Genomic DNA, 21,401 nt, shown 5'->3' with positions numbered 1-21,401 from the left:
CAGGGAGGGAGAGGTAGGGGGCTGGAGCGATCCATTGCTTGGCGCTCGGCTTAGCCAGGCTGGGGGTCCTCCGAGTGGCTGATGAATCGGCGCTCGACTGGCCTCGGAGCTGCCTGCGGGGAAGTGAAGACGGGCTCGGACGCCTGCTGGTTAGGTAGGGACCGGGGTCAGACGCCCGTGGGGAGGTGGGGACCCCGCCAAGCCGCCGGAGCAGCGGTCGAGCTCTGGAGCCGTCTGCCGGGCAGGCAGTGGACGGACGGGCGTGGTGAGTTGTTGGTCACCAGCCGAACCCAGGCTGCAGGCCCGCGCCCGGCGCCTCAGCTGCGTTTCCAGTCAGAAAGGGCAAGGTCTGAGTTTCGCTTGGCCACAGGCCGGACCCGGCTCCCGCGCGGGTGGGACCTGCTGGGCGTCCGGCCCGCCCCTAGAGTCGGCCGATTGGTGTTTGGTTATTGTGTCTGCCTTCTGGTGTGTGGCGCACCCAGAGCCGCCCGGTTTCACAGCGGCGGGAGGAACCGGGAACCCGGGATTGAAGTGAGGCGCCCTAGCGCCCCGAGCTTGCGCCACTCTCGGGGCCCTAAGGCCTCTGCCTTGGATTTAGGATATTCCTTGGGGACTCCACAAAACTGTTTTCGGTTCTCAGCCTGACCCATCCAGGCCGGATGGAACCTGGGGAGAGGGGGTGAGATCTGGGGCTCCGACAATTGTGTGGTCTTTTCCCTGGCCAAGCCTCGGAGTAATTTGTTCCTGTTAATTTTTCCTTCTTAGTCAAATTCTTTGCAGTTATTTGTGGCGGTCGGTTATTCCCGTAAATGTTGATCCCGAATTCTTCCTTCACTCACAAAAATTTCTAGCAAATCATCTGAGTTTCTGTACTTTTAAAATAAGGAATATATTTCTGTGTAAAAATTGTAAGAAATAAGTAATAGACCTGAAATTTTATACAGTAAGTAAAGATTATAGAAGACAAAATGGTGAATGGTCATTAGTTTAACTAGAGAAGGTGCAGATCGGCACCGCAAATTATGTAGTGTTAAAAATAAGTATTTTAACAGTGATTGTAGTAGAGCAGACACTTAAAAATAAAACTACTTGGAGGGCCGGGGCGGTGGCTCTTGCCAGTAACCCTAGCACTTTGGGAGGCCGAGGTGGGTGGATCACCTGAGGTCAGGAGTTCATGACCAGCCTGGCCATCAAGGTGAAACCCCATCTTAAAAATAAAATAAAATAAAATAAAAAATAAAACTACTTGGAATGATATTGTTTATTGTGTTTGGCAATCTAATTTTGTGCCACATGCTGAATGAAACTAAAACTTTAATAATAAATAATAGGAACTTAGAAAATCTGAATCTAAACGTAGAACTTTAACTTAAATAGCATTCGCTTACATCACAAACTCATACTGAACTGTAGCAAGGTCCCTTTTATGATCTGTTTTTTTTTTTTTTAAGATGTATTTACGTAATTAAAGTGCTAAATCCATCATCTTTTAGAACCGTCATGGTTTTATTTACATAAATCCTGAACTAGAAAAAATTTTCACACTTTTAAACTGAACGTTGAAGATTGGTGATCAAATTTTAAGTTTCTGAGTTAACAGAAAAGTATTTTTATTTAACATTATTTTTATAAGCAGGTTATTGTTTATGCATTTATTCCACAATAAATTATTATGGACCATTTGCTGTGTGCCAGGCACTGTTCTGGGTTATTGGAACACATTAGTGAGCAAAAAGTCCCTGCTTGCTCTAAAGGGAGAAACATGATAAACAACTAAGCATATACTACAGCGTTAGTTATCAATTCATGCTATGAAGAAAAATAATGCAAGATGAGAGGATGCACAGTTTTAGATAAGGGGTGGTTTTTTTCCCATAGGAGTGTATCAGAACTAAAATATTTACCTGATGTTTTATTCTGAACCAAAACAAGTTATATTCTTGTATGCTAGAACTAGAAATCAAATCAAAGATTATTTTGAAAATATTTGCTGTTTGTATAGGAGGTTTTTGTTAGTTTATGCAACACTTTTCTTCCCAAATGTTTTAAATTTGTAGTTTTATTGTCTATTCGTAGCTGCTTTGGAAATAAAGAATTCAGGTATATAAATGTTAGCCTTAAGATTTTTGACTTAAATTCTAAGGTAGCAAAGCTGTACAAAAGTGGTCTGGTGAGTTTTATTTTAGAAAAAGTTTGTTTTGTTTGAACATAGTTTTCCTAAAACTAGAAAGGGAACATTTTATTTGTTACTTTTTGGGCAATATAAAAACATGATTAACATTTTCATTTATATTTTTTCAGATAATTGTTTTCAAGTTCTGAAATTGTTTACTTAAAGATGTTAAAGGCTTTGCATATTTCTGAATGACTACTTCCTTCCCTATTATCCTAGGCTTCTATTTTTCGTATAGTCAAATCGTTTTAGACATTTATAGACCCATACTAATTTGTTTCATTTTTACTATTTGTTTTTGTTGGTAACTGATTAAGGGATAGAGAAAAATGAAGAGGACAGTTATGTTAAACAGATGGGAGGGGGAAGAACCCAATAACGAAAGCAGCAAAAAACTCCACAATATTCTGTATCAATAAGAACAGCTCTAAAGTACATATACAGGTTTAGTTCTCTTACCAGTAGCATTTGTCAAGTGGTGTATGTGGAAACTCTCCCTTCCCCACATCATTGCTACTTGTATCTCATCCCCCACATCAAGGAGGATTCAAAATTGTAGAGACATAATCTGACTTGGTAATGCTTATTTCTCCACTAGATGGCATTAATACCATTTCTTTTATTGTAGTTTATATCTTGAGGACAAATTTACAGTGTATTAACTATAACAGAAGAAACAGAAATGTTATTTATGTTTTACAGCTTGTTTATCTGATTTTATGTTTTGTCATATAGAATGTACTATCATGTTTAAGAGTTTAGAAAAAATTGGGATATGCAGGGAAACAATAATTCTAATGTGAATGGAGCAATATATGTTTCTAGAGAACTAGTTTTCTACCACGTTTCAGTCTTTGTTCAGCCTTAGATTTTTGTTATGTTCCAAAGTTGCCAATGCTGAATGTTTTTATCCTTTATGTTTAGATAATATCTGAGTCCAAAAATTATCTTTTAAAAAAGAATGTAAACATATGTGGTATATGTATTATATAGTATGAATGTAAACATACATACATATGTTAAGCTTGTAATTTTTCTATTTTGAAAAAGTTCAGACATATTTAAAAAACCATATTATAATGAATTCTATGTACCTATTACATAGCCTTAGCTGTAATCAACTCGTTGTCAATATTGCTTCAACACTCCTTAATCTCTCCTCTTTATTTTGAAGCAAATTCCCGGATATGTACATACCATGTTGTTAGAGGTGCACACAGTCACAATAAAATATGCTGTCCTGACTCAAAAATAATGGTGTGAACAAAGTATTAAGAGCCCAGGAAGACTGATTAATTCTGCCATGAGGAAGAGGACAAATTCAGAAAAGCCTTTGAAGAAGAAGTGACATTTGACCTATACGTTGAGGATGGATAGGAATTTGCCAGTTGGAGAATGGAAGAAAACACATGTTAAGCATGGGTACACTATGAAGAGAAGGGAGGAAGTGTGAATCCATGAATGAGTGGAAAACAGAGAATAATGTATTAAATATTGAGGTGCTTTGGAGGAAGTTGCAGACGATGAAGCTGGAAGGATAGTCTATGGTTATATTTTACAGGAGTCTGTGGAAAATTAGTGATTATCATTGATATATGCAAAAATATTTTTCTACATTTTTATAAATATAAAATTTTTCTGTGTTTTGTAGATTGATGACAAAGTTCAGTTTTCAACAATGCTGAAATCAAATGTTTGCTTGTTTTCTTTGGATAATTTGTTTTTGGAAAAACCAGATGAAGTTGAAAAGTAAGTCTTCCTTAAAGATTGATAACATAGTATATTACTTTAGGGTTTTTTGAATTTGGGGGAATTTTAATTTTCTCTCTGGTAAATATACAAATAAAAATGAACAATCAACAGAATGATATTTCAGTTATGTATAAGGTAAACATGGAGTACTCTTAGCAGTTGCATAGGGGAGTAACTGAAATTTAACATTTTAACTGTTATCTTTTTCTTTTTTTTTTTTTTTGAAACAGTGTTGCTGTCACCCAGGCTGGAGTGCAATGGCATGCTCTTGGCTCACCACAACCTCCGCCTCCTGGCTTCAAGCAATTCTGTGTCAGCCTCCCAAGTAGTTGGGATTACAGGTGTGCACCACCATGCCCGGCTAATTTTTGTATTTTTTTTTTTAAGTAGAGATGGGGTTTCAACATGTTGGTCAGGCTGGTCTCAAACCCCTGACTTCGTGATCCACCCGCTTCAGCCTCCCAAAGTGCTGGGATTACAGGTGTGAGCCACTGTGCCTGGCTGAATGTTATAATTTTAAAAATAGAATAGATTTGAGCCTGGTGCAGTGGCTCATGCCTGTAATCCCAGCACTTTGGGAGGCTGAGGCAGGTGGATCACCCGAAATCAGGAGTTGAAGACCAGCCTAGCCAACATGGTGAAACCCTGTCTCTACTAAAAGTACAGAAAAATTAACCAGGCCTGGTGGCGCATGCCCCTAATCCCAGCTACTTGGGAGGCCAGCCAAGGGATGAGAATCACTTGAACCCAGGACACGGAGGTTGCAATGAGCCAAGATGGTGCCACTGCACTCCAGCCTGGGCAACAGAGAGTGAAATTCCTGTCTCAAAAAAAAAAAAAAAAAAAAAAAAGAATAGATTCTTGTCTATTTGGTTTGCATTTATTTGCGTTTCTGGTTGGTTCAGATTATTTTTGGCCAAGCTAAAAATGGGAAATAATGCTCAAAGAATAGCCCAGGACAAATGATGTCACCTTTTGGAAATAGAATAGACAGTATGCCAAAGATAGAGTATGATATGCACATTAAGTGCTGGCAGGAAGTAGGGGTGGGAATAAAGATGTGAGACCAAAGAAAACAAGAGTAGAGAGTAGGTATTATATTAAATACTTTTATGGATTTTCATGTCCGTTGTTCAATTTTGAATTTTCTACGTATTTTTAGTGTATTTTATTCTCCCATTTTAATGAGGTATATTTATTGCCTCGTTCTTTTCTTGCTCTTTCAACTATTGAAAGCTGAAATGGTTATAAAAGAGGATTAAACAGACTTTCATTTGCAAAATACTTAAAATCTATTTGAGGAGATTAAACACAAATGGAAAGGCATTAGTAAGTAATATGACCATGTAAATAATCATCTATACTGGGATACTTTAGAGAGTGAAAGAGTACATCCAGCTGGGGCAATATGTGTTAATCAGGACTGGCCAATGCACATTTTGTAACATATAGTTGTCCTTCTCAAAATACAGTCAAAAATATGTACAAAGCAAATGACAGGCATATGTTCATGCAATGAAATTTCAGACTTGGAAGGAAGGTTGTCGTGGACGACACAATCAGGTCAGGCTTTTGGGTAGTAGGGGGAGACTTCAGGAGGCTTTGAAGAATTTGATAGTTCCTAAAGGAAGAGAAGAAGTAGGCATTTGAAGGCAGAGTGTTAGAGCAAGAGAAAAAGAATGAAGATAGGACAATCCATGATTCTTTTTTTCTTTTTACCTCTCAGTACAGTGGTAAATCCATGGTACTTTTAAGGGAGAATGTGTAGTCAAGTTTCCTGCAGTAGACAATTCATGAAGGAAAAACATTGGGACGTAAAATGAGAAATTCTAAGTTGAGGGTAGATGGTGATGTGCATTAAATACAGGAATAAGGATTTTGGACATAATTAACTATGTTTTAAAAGCCATGGAATTAACAAATATTTTTTGAATAGTACATGTAATTATGTAAAGGATTGTGCTAAGTACTGCTGATGTAAATGCACATAAAAACGAAACTCTTAGGTGTTTACAATCCAGAGGGAGTATCAAATACCTATCTGACATATCTATCCATCTACTTATTTGTCTGTTTATGTCTATTATCTATCAATACATTCACACAACTCAAGGCAGACTATAATACATATTATAGGTTCCCTCTATAAGAAGCAGCGAGGGAGAAAATCTTTGGGAACCTAGGGAGATTTCTTGGAAAAGGTAGGATTTCATCCAGCCTTTGAACATAAGCTCTAGTGCCTAAAACAGTTATCTGGCACATAGTACTCAGTAAATAATCACTGAATGGATTAATGAATGAATAAAATAGTGGAATTTCTGTAGGTGGATATTGGAGTGGGGCAGGGCTTAGGGGCAAGCTGAGTAAATACTCTTGAATGAAGGTGAGGAGTGACCAGGTGTGATGGCTCACACTTGTAATCCCAGCACTTTGGGAGGTCAAGGTCAGTGGATCACTGGAGCCCAGGAGTTTGAGACTAGCCAGGCCAACATGGTGAAACCCCGTCTCTACTAGATACAAACATTACCCGGGCATATGGTATATGCCTGTAATTCCAGCTATTGGGGAGGCTGAGGCAGGAGAATCACTTGAGCATGGGAGGTGGAGGTTGCAGTGATCCGAGATCTTGTCACTGCACTCCAACCTGGGCGGCAGGGTGAGACTCTTGTCTCAGGGGAAAAAAAAAAAAAAAAAAGGCGGGGGAGAGAGACAGAATGCATTATCTATTTGTTATACAATAAGGAGTTCAGTTTAGTTTGGACTATGAGGGATGTGTAGGAGAGAAAACTGTAAGGTGGTCTAAGGCCACTAGGAAGTTTGACAATCTTTGAAAGCCACTGAAGGATTTTGAATGGATTAATGTAATGAGAACAATTCCAAATGAATGTGGTAGGAACTTGTAAAATATATTAGATAGAAAGCCTGGAATCAGTGAGGGCAGTTAAGACGAATTAATAAGAACCTTGGTTATGATAATGACAGTGGAAACACAAAAGAAATGATTAAGAAACGTTACAAGGAATATACAATAAGACCTAATATGTATCTAGATATAGTCAGTAAAACAGATACTATGGTTTGGATTCTGTGTGACTGGGATGATGATGTCACTTCTGGAAAAACAATTGGGAAATTATAAGAAAGACTTGATTTTATTAAGAAGCAGAATAGTAAAGCTATTGTCCTCTTTCTTGGATTTTCTGAAATAGTCCTTGGGCAAAACAGAGTTGACGTAGCAGGCTTAAACTGCTGTTCATGAAAAGATCTGCTTGCAAGGTTGGCTTTGGCTACAGCCTGAGAACTTAGATTTCAGGAAGATCCCCTCCATTAACTGACAACAGTGGCTTACTAGGTGTAAACTGTTTATACAAATAATATGGTTTATGTTGAACACCTGCTTTTTTTTTCCCTGAGATTCTGGAATTTAGGTGTGTCCCAGACAGGGGATGCTTGTGTTAATGTTAGCCCCCAATAAAAGCCCTAGGCATTGGGTCCCTGAAGAGATTCACTTCTTTCAACATTTCACTGGTATTGTCCTAAGCTTACTGGGAGGATTAAGTGCCTCCCATGTGAGTCTGCTGGGAGAAGATTCTTGAATGCTTATGCCTGGTTCTCCTTGGGCTTCATCCTTTGGTAGCCATGAGTAGGACTATATGCTGAGTCTTAGGAGTCATTTTAGGGAATTATTGAACTGGGGGTGATCTTGGGAACCCTCTGACGTCCTAAATTTTAAAAGATCTTGCCTGTTATAAAACAGTCTGTTAGACATTGTCAGATAATGTGTTGTAGAGTTTTTGCTTGGAAAATATGGCCGGAGTAGCTCTGTGCTAGGTGCTCTGAGAGACAGAAAAGTAAAAGACTGAATTTCTCACTTTAGAGAAGTTGACATCCTAAATGACTAGATCATAAAATCTTTGGGACTTGTAGACAGAATATATCATGCTCTTCCCAGCTTTATTTCCTGTCACCTAACACTTAATCTTTTTGTCCTAATGAAGAACAAGTCAACTTTGATGGGAAAGGAACCATTAAAGCAGTATCAGTTAACAGGATCACAGTTGAAAGATAAGGAGGGGTAGTTAATGATGCCAACAGGGTGGCAAAAATATCAATTACTGTAGGTTATAAAGAGATTGTCAGTTTTAAATGATTTCTTGGATTTTCTGTAGTTTGTAGATGGTTCTGCATTGGAAATATTTATGTTAGGACATTAGTTTGTAATAATGTTATAGCAAAACTGTACTCTGGAACAACGGTCCCCAACCTTTTTGGCACCAGGGACGGGTTTCATGGACAGTTGTTTCACAGACGGTTTCAGGATGAAACTGTTCCACCTCAGCTCATCTGGCATGAGTTAGATTCTCATAAGGAACATGTAACTTAGAAGCCTCTCTTGTGCAGTTCACAATAGGGCTTGCACTCCTGTGAGAATCTCATGCTGTTGATGATCTGACAGGAGTTGGAGCTCAGGCAGTAAGGCTCATTCACCTGCTGCTCACCTCTGCTGTGCAGCTGGGTTCCTAATAGGCTGTGTGGATCAGTACCGGTCTGCGGTTCAGGGATTGGGGATCCCAGCTCTGGAATATCAGTAATGGTGTCATTAACACGTTGACGACCCATGATTAGTTGTGAGTAATTTGTTACTTGTAATAGTTAAAATGCTAAAATTTGAGGATGATTTACGACTTTATTTTTATATTGGAGCAGATTTAAGATTCCTGTTACTGGCATTTGAATTGGCGAAAAGGAGATAGAGTTATTGCCGTTATTTAGGTAGCATATCTCACACAGCAGTATCATTAATCCTATGATACATAATGGTGAGAGCTTGAACACTGCTGTGTAGAGATAAAGTCCTGACAGAAAGTTAATTTATAGGATGTTTAAGAGTCTGTAATTGAGTAGTGTTTAATAAATACATAGTTTCTCATGTTACTTCTTTATTAACACATATACTTACATTTTTATATTTTATATAGCCATCTAGACAATGAAAAGTCATTGGACTGGTTTCTCCCTCCTGCTCCATTGATTTCAGAAATTCCAGATACTCAGGAGTTAGAGGAAGAATTAGAAAGTCATAGACTATTAGGTAAATCATCACATACTTGTTATAAAGCCAAACCCATACAGTTGATAGCAATATTTTTTTTAAAAACTCTGATTTGATCATTACATATTGTGTATGCATGTATCAAAATATCACATATACCCCCAAAATATGTATACTCATTGTGTATCAATTAAAATTTCTTTGTTTTAATGAAATAAAATGAAAGATCTTTCTTTTGTTAAAAAGAGTGCTCACCAAGCTGGATGCAGTGGCATTTGCCTATAGTCCTAGCTACTTGGGAGGCTGTGAATAGTCACTGCACTCCAGTCTGGGCAACATAGGAAGACCTCATCTCTAAATAAATAAATAAACAAACAGACCCCTCCCCCATCTCCAAATACATACATACATACCTACCTCCAAAAACAAAATAATGCCCACCAAATCTTAAAATTTAAAACATTTTCCTTCCCTCTCTATATAATGCACATTCATATGCACACGTAACTGCACACAATATAGTATAATACACACATATTTTGATTTTTGTTCTACGAATATTTTTTCTTTTACTATCAAAACTCCTATCACTGCTATTCAGTTTTTGCCTTGCCGTTTACTAAAGATAAGAGCTCCTGATAACCAGATCCCAGAAATACCAAGTGAAAAAAGCGAGATGCAGAGGATTAAATACAGTTTGATACCATTTTTAAAAAGCTCAAAAACAAGCACACCCAAACAATGTATGTGATATAATGTAATATTAATAACATTTTAATTTTTAAATTGGGTCATAGGTTCATGCATATATATTTTATTATTAAGCTTCATAATTTACATATATGTTTTATATACATATACTTGTTTCACATATATAACATAGAGTGTAATGTACATAAATAGATGCTAAAGCAAATTTAAGTTCTAATCAGACATCCAAACTCTCCCTAACCCCCTAAACTTCCCTAAAAATTCTTGTAAAGCCTCTAAAGAAACCTTTAAAATTGTGTCACTCTAATGAAAACATTCCTTTAGTTTGATTTTAGAAGCAAGATTACAAACTTAAAAGCATTAGATATATTAATAATGAATTGTGTTTTATAACATTTTATATAATTGGTCATTGTATTTCTGGTGTAAATCATATAAATTTTAAATCTTCATAATCACTCGTAAAATCATTTGTTATGGGTCAGAAATAAACCTATTTTATAATGCAGGTGCTATATAAACTTCAAATTTAATTCAGTAATTCCACATTAATTTCTGAGTGTCTTTCAGTGATGTAATATACCATAAGAGTAACAATCACCTGTATTTTAAAACCGTATATGATACTACAGATTATCTTACTATTGTATTAGCGCTTTGCTTTTGGCTTTCGTATTTAACTTGGAATTTTAAAGTTTTTCATTATCATTTTGAAAATTTTCTTTAATGGAGAGCTTATAATAATTAATATATTCCTTTTTCGTAGGTCAGGAAAAGAGGCCAAAAACGTTAACATCAAATTTAAAGATAACTAATGAAGACACAAATTATGTTTCACCAACACAAAAATTCCAATTTGCCATTTCTTCTAATAAATATGAACAGGTTGGTCTAAATTTAGAAGGGGTAGGTAACAATGACTTACCACATGTTGCTGGAAAGCTGACATATGGTTCTCAGCAATGTAAAAATCACATCAACACTGAGACAGCACCTGAGAAGAGTGTTCCTGATAATACAAAATTAGTTAAGTTTGCAGAAGATAAAGGAGAGAGCACATCAGTATTCCGGAAAAGGTAATTATTTTAATTAAATTAAATATTATGTGAATAAAGTTGAATATTTCTTTGTACATCTTAAAGTATTAAATATAATACAACGTGAATGAGGAAAACAGAAAATTCTATCTCCTAAATAATTCCTGACTTTCTCCATTCCTGCTGTTATAGTCCTAGTGCTACATGTAAAAATAACCATAATTATAATATTTAACTATTTTATCTACTACAGATGATACCACAACAGCCCAGGTGGGACACAGGAATCTTCATTTTTAACAGATTTTCTAGGTGAATATTAATGCACACAAAAGTTTGAGACCCATTTTCCTAATGCCTTGGGTTTTAAACAGAGGAGTGAAATTAGATTTTCTTTTATTAAAGAGTTCATTATTGGCACCAGAATGGAGGATTAATTATAATAGAAGGGAGTTAAAATAAATTGTGAAGGTCTGCTTGAAAGGTTATCTTATTAGTCCAGATGGAAGAAAATGGTAGCCTGACCTAGGACTATGGAATCAGGAATGGAGACAATCCAGAATTATTTGGGAGATACAATCCCACAGGATTTAAGTGATTATTGGATATGAGATCTGACTCCTAGGTTTATGGTTTGAGCCAGAATTATGAAGGTTGGTAGTACCCTTTTATGATATAAAGAACTACCAAGTAAGAAGAGGTTTGGGGGATGGTGATGAGTAAAGATCTGGACATACTGATTTTAGATATTTATAAAGAGTCCAGATAGGCAATTGGGTATATGGATTCAACATTCAGAAGAAGTTTAGTTGATAGTTTTTGTTTTCTCTATGATATAGTAGATGTGGTTATCTGTGGAGTTTGAGGGAAAAAGAGTATTGAGCAAGAATGAAAAGAGTGGGATAAATTTTAGAGAATGGTAAAGCAGTCTAATTAGAATAATGGTAGGATTGATGGTCACTGCAAAGAGTCCAGCTGAGGTTGCTCTCTATAGTGTTTTTAATAACAGCTTTACTAAGCTATAATTCACATATCATAAAATTCACCTTTTTGAAGCGTAGAATTCATTGTTTATTTTCTTATTTTTTTCACTCTTATGTATTTACCCACCTTGTTTTTTGTAATACATAGTTTTGCAACCATCACTATTAACTAATTTTAAAACATTTTCATCTCCTGCAAAATAAATTCCTTACTAATTAACAGTTACTCTTCATTCCTCCCTTTCCACAGCACCTGGCAACCATTAATCTACTTTCTGTCTCTATGGATTTACCTATTCTAAAGATTTCATATAGGTGGAATTATACAAAATATAGCCATTTGTAGCGGGCTTCTTTCACTTAATACAACATTTTCAAGGTTCATACATGCTGTGTTATATATCAGTATTTCATTTTTTTAATGGCCAAATAATAGTCCATTGTATGGATATATCACATTTTGTTTATTCACTTATCAGTTGATGGACATTTGGGTTGTTTTCACTTTTTAGCTATTGTGAATAATATTGCTATGAAAATGCATGCATGTTTTTGTGTGAATGTGTGTTTTCAATTCTTTGGATATAAGCCCAGAAGTAGAATTGCTGGGTCATATGGTAACTTTATATTTAACTTTTCTAAGGAACTGCCAAGTCATTTTCCAAAGTGGCTACATCACTTTACTATCCCATCAGCAATATATGAGGGTTCCAGTTTCTCCACATTCTGGCCAGCACTTGTTATTGTCTGTCTTTTTTATTATAACCATCCTACTGGGTGTGTGAAAAGATATCTCATTGTGGTGTTGATGTGCATTTTTGTAATGACTAATTGTCTTGAGTTTGGGCTGCTATAATGAAATACCATAGATTGGGTGGTGTAAATTACAAAGATTTGTTTCTCATGGTTCTGGAGGCTGGAAGTCAGAAATCAGAGTGCCAGCATGATTGGGTTCCTGATGAGTACCCTCTGCCTAGTTATGTTCTCACATGGCTTTTCTTTGGTGTGTGTATAAACAGAGAGAGATCTCATGTTTCATCTTCTATTTTATAAGGGCATTAATCCCATCATGGGGAGCTACCCTCATGACCTCATCTAAACCCAATTGCCTTCCAAAGGCCCCACCTCCAAATACCATAACATTGGGGATTAGGACCTCAACATATGAATTTGGAGGGAGGGACATAAATATCCAGTGCATAACAATAGTGTTAAGAATCTTTTCATGTGATTATCATCATTTGTATATCTTCTTGGGAGTAATGTCTTATTCAGATCCTTTGTCCATATTGTAACTGGGCTATTTGTCTTTTAATTGTTGAGTTTTAAGAGTTCTTTATTCTCGATAAAAGTCCCTCATCTGTATGATTTGCAAATATTTCCCTCTATTCTGTGGGTTTTTGCTTTTTTGATGGTGTTCTTTGTAACACAAAAGTTTTAAATTTTGATAGAGTCCAGTTTATCTAATTTGTCTTTTATGCTTATGCTTTTGCTTTGATATAATACTTATTTGGCATCACTTTGGTTGCTTTTGTTTTTGGTGTCATATCTAAGAAACTATTGCCTAATCCACAGTCATGAAGATTTACTCTTAAGTTTTCTTCTATGGGTTTCAGAGTTTTTAGCTCTTATGTTTAGGTTTGTGATCTATTATGTTAATATTTTAATATTTGTGTGAAGTAAGAATCCATTCTCTTTCTTTTTGCATGTAGATATTCAGTTCCAGCCTCATTTGTTGAAAAGACTGTTCTTTCCCTACTGAATGTCATGGCACCATCATTGGAAGTCAGTTGACCATAAATGTAAAAGACTGGGTGTTGACTGACACTGACTGATTCTCTGCAGCAACTTGGTGTCTAGCAATTTAAATCATTTTGACACTTAACTCCTGTAATTAGTGTCAGACCCACAGGTTAGAGGCTCAGTTTTATAGGACTGACCCTACTTTGAAGGCCAGCTGAAAATGGGATTCCCAGACTACCCACATTTCTGTTTGGCTAAGTACAAATTTGAGGATTCCCATGACCCCATCTTAGGTTTAATAATTTGCTAGTATGACTCAGAGGCCTAAGGGAAACACTTTACTTACATTTACCAGCTTATTATAAAGGGTACCACTCCAAATGAAAGAGATACATAGGGCAAAATATAAGAGAGGGGATACAGAGCTTCCATAACTTCTCTGAGCATGCCACTCTGTCAGCACCTTGATGTGTTCACCATTCCAGAAGCTCTCAGAACCCTGTTGTTAAGGCGTTTTAGTGGAGGTTGCATTTCATAGACATGATTAATGAAATCACTGGCCATTGCTGATTAAACTTGATCTTCAGACCCTGAATGGATAAATCATCTCTATTACTTATTCTATAAGATGTGAGTGTTGTATTAGGAACCTTAATGGTTACTTCATCCTTTAAGGATAGTGTGAACAAGTTACTTTGATAGATTGCCTTTTGATCAGTCAAATATAATACAGGATAGCCATAAAGATAGTGTTTGCTTGTTTATAGAACTTTGCAAAGAAGTAGTTCTTTGTTTGGGATGATTTGATTTGCAAATATACTTAGTTTACATCTTTTCCTTTTTTAGGGGGTACACCGTGCTGATTTGATTGGCTGGGAAAACTGTTTCTTATCTGGTAGCTTCTGTGGTGTGAATTACAGTTGCTGACAACTTTTAATTCATAACAAGTCTGTTAGTTTATTCCTATACATTTATTATGTTAATATAATTCAGTAACTTGAATCACTTTAGTTAAATTTAACTACTATTAGGTGTTATAAATTTTACTATTTACTGTGACTATATTTAGTGGCTTTTTCTCTCTCTAAAGCACTTTATTGACTTTAAATGGAATATTAGTTATCTGTTGTTGTGTAATAAAATTATCCCAAAACTTAGTGTTTTAAAACAACAATAAACATTATTATTTCTCACAGTTTCTCCAGGCTAGGAATTTAGGAACAACTTTGGCTTAGGGTCTCTTGTGAGAATGCATTAAGTTATTGGGAGCCTCTCAGAAGAAGACCACAATCAAAATGTTAGCCATGCTGCAGTCATCTGAAAGCTTGACAGGGGCTATCAGGTCTGTCTTCAAGGTGGCTTGCTGTCCTTGACTGACAAATCGGTGCTGGTTGTTGACAGGAGACCTCAGTACCTCTCCTCCTGGGCCTCTCCATAGGGTTGCTTGAGTGTTCTCTTTATGTGGTGACAAGCTCTCCACAGAGTGAGATCTAAGAGACCATGGGAAAGGGACATGGTAATAAAAGACATGGTCTTTTATTACCTAGCCTTGTAAATCAAACACTTGCACTTCTGCAGTACTCTGCTAGTTACACAAGCCAGTCCTGATTCAGTGATTCAATTTGTACGAAACTGTAAAAGGGTGAGGATCAGACAAGGATCATTGGGGCTGCTTTGGAGGCTATCACAAATGGACTTATCTTGAGTTTTAGGAAAATGAAAAGACATACCACTGGTAAACTTATCAAGTTATATTTTAGGAGAATGATTTAGCTTGTTTGTTTGAGTAAACCATAATCTATGAGTGTTTTTAAAGGGGCCAATTTTATGCTAGTTTTTCATATTTCAAGCAAGTGTTACAAGTGAGAAAATATGTGGGTCTTTTTTTTTTCCCACAGATTGTTTAAAATATCTGACAGTGTCCATGAGAATGCTTACTCTAATGACAGTGAATTGTACTCTCACATTGGCTCAGTGAAAATTGTACAAACAGAAATGAACAAAGGGAAATCAAGGAACTGTAGCAATAGTAAGCAGAAATATCAATATTCTGCAAATGTGTTTACAGCAAATAATGCTTTTTCTGCTTCTGAAAATGGAGAAGACATGTTCAAAGCACCGTCTTTTTCAGTTACTTTCCAGCCTCATGATATTCAAGGTAATTTCTTGCTTTTTCAGTTCATTTTATGAGTACCGACTAATCTGCATTTCTTATCATAGGGGAAAATATAAAAATATAGTAAATTTGACTAGGTTTTCTCTCTGCAATTTCTGCATTTCTTTATTATGTTGCATTATTTTCTAAGTTGTGCTGTGTATTAAAATATTTTATGCTGTGTACTAAAAATATTTTTAACCTTGCTCTCAATAAAAAGGTTATGTTAGTTTTATTGAAGCAGTTTTCATGAAAAGGTTAAAAATATTCATTGCAAGTCCTAGCCTCTGACCATAAAATTTATTTTTAATGTTTATATAAATATGTAGGCTTTTTTTTCAGAGGTAACAGAAAATGGTTCATTGAAGGCCGTCACAGAAATTCGTATCCTTTAAATTATTTACAATAACTGCTTTGTATTTATGAAATCATAATTTTAAACATTTTGTTTAATTGTGTTCCTGTTTATTTTGGCTGATAGAGAAAAAGAGGGAAAAGTTAATCTTTTTGGTTGTGTAAGAGGTACATGTTTGTGATAGTGCTAGTCAAAATGTGGTTGCAGACTGGTGCCAATTTGTGAACTGTTTGTTATCAGTTTATGACAGGTTAAGTATGGAAGTCAGATTTGTATTATTGGCAGAACTCTGAGCGTATTTACTTACAAATAGGTACAGATAATTTCTCATTTGAGACAGAGCAGCCAAATTGGGTTCTGGCCAGGGGAAATGGATGAGAATGGGACATTGTGTGGATTAGGAACATTTCTATAAATCTAATATTTTTGAAAATCTATTTTGGAGTTTATACATATAATCCAATTTTCATATCTGGACATTTCCAGTGTAAATATTTTGAGTATGTTTGCATGTTCTGGAGGTCACATTGTCTTTGCTTCTTTAATACCCTGTGTATGCCTATAACAGAGTATTTACTCTGTTTTAATTCACCAGCAGTTTAGTGACTATTTTCTCATGCTCTATGAACTCTTTGAAAGCAAGGTCATGACTTATTTATCTGTTTCCACATACAGCGAAAGGAAGATAAAGTAAGGCAGGTAAAGTAAGGAAATTGTTCTGGCAAAAGTATAGCCATAGCAAGGGTAAATGTAAAAAATTGTGAAATATGTGTGGAAGGAATAAGCTTTCCAGTTTGGCTGAAGTGAAAGATATGATTAAAGAAGTAATAAGAAATGATATTAGATAGGTATCTCAGGATCATATCATTTAATGTCATGAATACCAAGGTCAAAGGTTTTTTGCTTTGGTTTTTATTTTTTCCCTGGCTTTGTTGAGGTGTAATTGACAAATAAAAATCATATATATTTAAGGAATACAACATGATTTTTTTATAGGTAAACATTGCAAAAATAATTACCACAATCAAGCTAATTAATGTATCTGTCAGCTTACATAGTTACTTCTTTCTTGTAGTAAAAATACTTAAGATCTCTGTAATCAGGAGACACCGTGTAATATTTTTGAGCAGGTCAAATATCATCATTACAGCTATGCTTTAGGAAAATATAATTCATGGCTCAATGCTTGGAAGTGCCCTAGCATCCACAAAAGTTATGGTCTAGTTGACAAAATGTAAAATGAATTCCAGATATTGGGTAGCTGTGCTAGAGAAATCTAGGCAACAGTAACTCTAATCCTGGGTACTCTGGGGATCATCAGATAATTCTGACGTATGGTTAGAAAATATTTGCCTGACTTCTCATGAAAAGTTGCCTCCAATGCAGATAGCTGATTTGAGTTAAAATGGGGGAGAGTGATCAATAAGAGAGTTGTACATGATACAGTAACTGTAAACAGCCATTGTTTAGCACTTTATTGACCATGGTGTCTCACTGCTGCCACACTTTCTCTTCTCTGGTGATCAAAATAGGATAGAAACATAGGAAATATATTAGCAGTAAGCTGTTAAAGATGTTCATCTGTATGTGACTTCTTATCCTTTACTGGAAAGCCTTTCTATAATGACACTGCGTTTTGAAGAATTTTGAGGATCTTTACACTATATTAGCACAGCTGAAGTGGTTCTGTTGTTTAGGGGTCTTTGTTAGTGAGGACTACTGCTTACACTTGTGTCCACTGATGTATTGTCCAAAATGTTCATTTGCTGTAAAACCCATTGTACTATACCTTGTTGTTTCCAAGTATGTATTTAAGGTGGAAGACTGAATGCAATTTGTGATAATTTGAGAGTTTGTAGATTACTTGGACAGACCTTATTTTCTTATTCTTTTTAATACATTTGAATCCTCAGGGCAGTAGAAGTTTTGTCAGTAGTCTTGTCATTTTCAGTTCTGCAGACGTTTTTTCCATTATAACATATAATTTCAGTGACACTGCTGAGAGTTTGTTGAATGAAAGGAAAAAGGTTGATTTCAAGTGTTGATAGTTATGATAAATGGTGTTAGCAGCTGAGTTTTCTTATGAGCTGTAACACTGATTCTATATCTACTCTGAATCAAAGATTCATTTCTTGTGAATATAAATTGATGTGAAACTATCTACTGAGAGAAAAACCAGCATGATGGCCCACTTGTGGGCTTGTTACAAATAAACACTTGATAGAAAGAGACATATTTTGAAGGAAAATGAGATTCCTTCTAAAGCTGATAGATTTTCAAATGCAAAATTACATTTTTGTTTTGGCACAGATGAGACACTGCACAACAGAAAGTAAAATGAGGATTTATAAATTAATTGCTTGATGTAATAATTGCAAACCTATATTAACTGAGTACTTACTATGTGTCAGGCACTGTTGTAGGTATTTGGGATATGTCACTTTGGAAAACAGGCAATGAATCCTTGTTTTTGAGGAGATGACATTCTTGGGATGAGGGTGTAGAAGAAGCTGGATCTCAACAACTGTAATAGCATATAAATAAGTCAGTATTTTAGAAAGTGGTGACTATTATGGGAAAATAAAAAAGTAGAGCAGGGTAAGGGGGTTAAATTGGGGCTGCTGGGATTCAGGGATCAGGGTACAGAATTAAACATTACTTAGGGTAGATCTTCTTGAGAAGGTCAGGTTTAAGCGCTTAATGGAAGGAAAAGAGCCAAGGTAATACAGAGGGAAGAGCAATCTAGGCAGAGAGAAGGCTTCATGGTAGGAACATGGCTGATATTTTTGAAGAACAGCAGAGTTCAGTGTAGCTAGAGGAGATGAGTCAGGGGGAAAGAGTAGTAGGACATGAAGTCAGAGAGATAAAGGCAGGCGATATTAGGGGGAGGGAGTGACAGTGGAGAGACAAGATCATGTAGGGCCGTATAGCCATATACTTTGAGAGAAAGGGGGGAATTTGATCAGAGAAGTAATATGATCTAAGTTTTAACAGGATCACTACAGCAATCCATCAGTTCTTGTATACCTTTGTAAAAATCCAGTTCTTTAAATAAATATGTACTTGTGTTCTCAGATGTATTATTAACCATCTTAAATCTTCTAATAGATTATAACAGTCTCAATTGTAAGAACTCATTTTCTTCTTTATTTACCGCTTTCCACAGCTTTCTAAATTTAGTAATATGTTTTGTACATAGTGTTCAATAAATCTAGTTGATATATTGTAAGAAGAATACCATATAAATACAGATATCTCCCAATCTGTCAGTAGACCCTCACCTTGGAGAGGGGACAGTTTATTCTTTATATCTATTAATATTTTTGAACTTTCTTACAGGGGAAGGATGATTTAAGTTCTTCCTATCAAACCAGTATGTTGATAATTAAAATTAAACCCACCACTTAACACAACTAAATTATCAAAAACAAAGAGATTTAGTATTAGGTAACCAGGAACACACCAAGAAGAGATAAAAATCAAGTGACCTCAGGTATGTAAGAAAAAGTACTACTTTGGAAAAGGTAAACTACAAGTGTAGCTCTGATTTACTTGCCATTATGTACTTGAATTTCTTCCATCATATTTAGCACTCAAGTATAACCCTTATATAATCTCTTATTTCCCTATACGAACTCTACAAGTTCTTTTCAGAATATGGAATGTGACTGGAGATTAGAATAATTTCTGATATAATTACTTTCTTAAGATACCAAATAGCAAGTTTTAAAATCTCATCATTAAATATTGTCAGAATCAATATTAATGTAACTGAATTTTAAAATTAAAAGTAACCAATTTTTAAAATTCTAAAATATTTAACTCCTTAATGTTACTGCAAGCAACAAAATTCAGAAGTATTTTCAAAGAATTTCCATATTTCAACTATATACAGTCCAAAGCCTTTGATGATGTAAGTATTTTATTTTACTTATTTATTTTTTTACCTTTCACTAGATTATGATCACTAGATTGGGATCTACTAGATCCCAGGATTTATTAGATCTTTATGTCTGCACTGCCACACTCAGTGTCTAGCACATTATAGGAGCTCAGAAAATATTTGGTAAATGAATACATGTGATTTTCAGAGGTGGATTTGTTTGTATTTGAATGCAGTTCTTATTAAGGCATATTTTTTAACAAATTGAGAATGTGTGTGAAAAATTTTATATATTACATTATTGATTAATTTTTATTTTTTAGCTTCTTTATACAGATAGGAATTTTGTGATTTGTGCTCCAACTGGTTCTAGAAAAACTAGTGTTTGAACTAGTCATAACAAGATTCTTAATGGAAGTGGCATTGCCATGGTTGAATCTTAAAATTGCAATCTCAGCTCACTGCAACTTCTAGTTCCCAGGTTCAGGCGATTCTCGTGCCTCAGCTACCCAAGTAACTGGGATTACAGACATGAGCCACCATGCCTGGCTAAATTTTGTATTTGTAATGGAGACAGGGTTTTGCTAATGTTTACCAGGCTGGTCTCAAACTCCTGACCTTAAGATATCTGCCTTCCTTGGCTTCCCAAAGTGCTGGGATTCTAGATGTAAGCCATCACACCTGGTCAGGAATGATTTTCATCTAGATCTGGCATTGACAAATAAAACAGCATGATAAAATATTAATAGTGTTATTTTTTGAGAGTGGAGGTTCTGGAGCAAAGTTACATGTTTTATAAATTTAGAGGAAAAGTGTTCAAATTGTTCTTAGATTCTTAGTAAGGCATATTTTTTAATAAATTGAGAATGTGTGTGAAAAATTCTATATATTACATGATTGATTAATTTTTATTTTTTAGCTTCTTTACACAGATAGGAATTTTGTGATTTGTGCTCCAACTGGTTCTGGAAAAACTGTAGTGTTTGAACTAGCTATAACAAGATTGTTAATGGAAGTACCATTGCCATGGTCAAATGTTAAAATTGTTTACAGTAAGTATTTACTATAAGAGTGATAATTAATTATAATAACGAAAGACCATTGAAGCAAAATAAAAAAATAAATTCAGTTTCTGGCCATAGAAATTATTTGGTTTTCGATACATTTCTAGTAAAGTCTGGTCTTATTTGTCATTACATTTAAAACACACTTTCCAGAATTATAAATAAAAACTCATATTTGAATTGAGAATTTGACTTTTACATGCTTATATTTTAAAGGACTAGCAAAATGAACAAATAAAATCAAACGTTTTGTAATTCTAGGAAGTTGCATAGGAGCTTTAGTCTCCTTTTTGAGGTGTGTATTTTTAAACTTTTTAAAATTAATATATGCATATGGCTTAAAAATCAAATATCACTAAAGGCCTTATAATGAAAAGCAATAATCTTCTGCCCTACCTTTCTCCACTTCTAGTTATACTTGCCTGATAAATCATTTCTATTTCTATTTTTAGTTCTTTTTGGTTATTACCTTGATATTTCTAAATCAAGCTT

At 35.4% G+C, this 21,401-nt stretch overlaps 1 protein-coding gene across 4 annotated transcripts in view; it reads left to right on the top strand.

Annotated features, from left to right (window-relative positions):
* HFM1 (helicase for meiosis 1) overlaps window positions 1-21,401 on the top strand; it is a 121,269-nt gene continuing 99,868 nt past the window's right edge. The window contains exons 1-8 of one of the 4 annotated variants that reach the window (XM_017544129.2): window positions 1-154; window positions 3,825-3,922; window positions 8,905-9,017; window positions 10,456-10,765; window positions 15,351-15,610; window positions 15,950-15,991; window positions 19,805-19,875; window positions 20,765-20,897. In XM_017544129.2, coding sequence (XP_017399618.1) covers window positions 3,852-3,922; window positions 8,905-9,017; window positions 10,456-10,765; window positions 15,351-15,610; window positions 15,950-15,991; window positions 19,805-19,875; window positions 20,765-20,897 — 1,000 coding nt within the window. In that variant the 5' untranslated portion in view covers window positions 1-154; window positions 3,825-3,851. The remainder of the gene's footprint in view (window positions 155-3,824; window positions 3,923-8,904; window positions 9,018-10,455; window positions 10,766-15,350; window positions 15,611-15,949; window positions 15,992-19,804; window positions 19,876-20,764; window positions 20,898-21,401) is intronic. The other 3 variants (XM_017544128.2, XM_017544130.2, XM_037744126.1) reach the window with 3 other exon arrangements.

Source organism: Cebus imitator, unplaced genomic scaffold (assembly GCF_001604975.1).
Source record: "Cebus imitator isolate Cc_AM_T3 unplaced genomic scaffold, Cebus_imitator-1.0 Scaffold166, whole genome shotgun sequence".
NCBI classification, from domain to species: domain Eukaryota; kingdom Metazoa; phylum Chordata; class Mammalia; order Primates; family Cebidae; genus Cebus; species Cebus imitator.
This window is presented reverse-complemented; position numbering and strand designations above follow the sequence as displayed.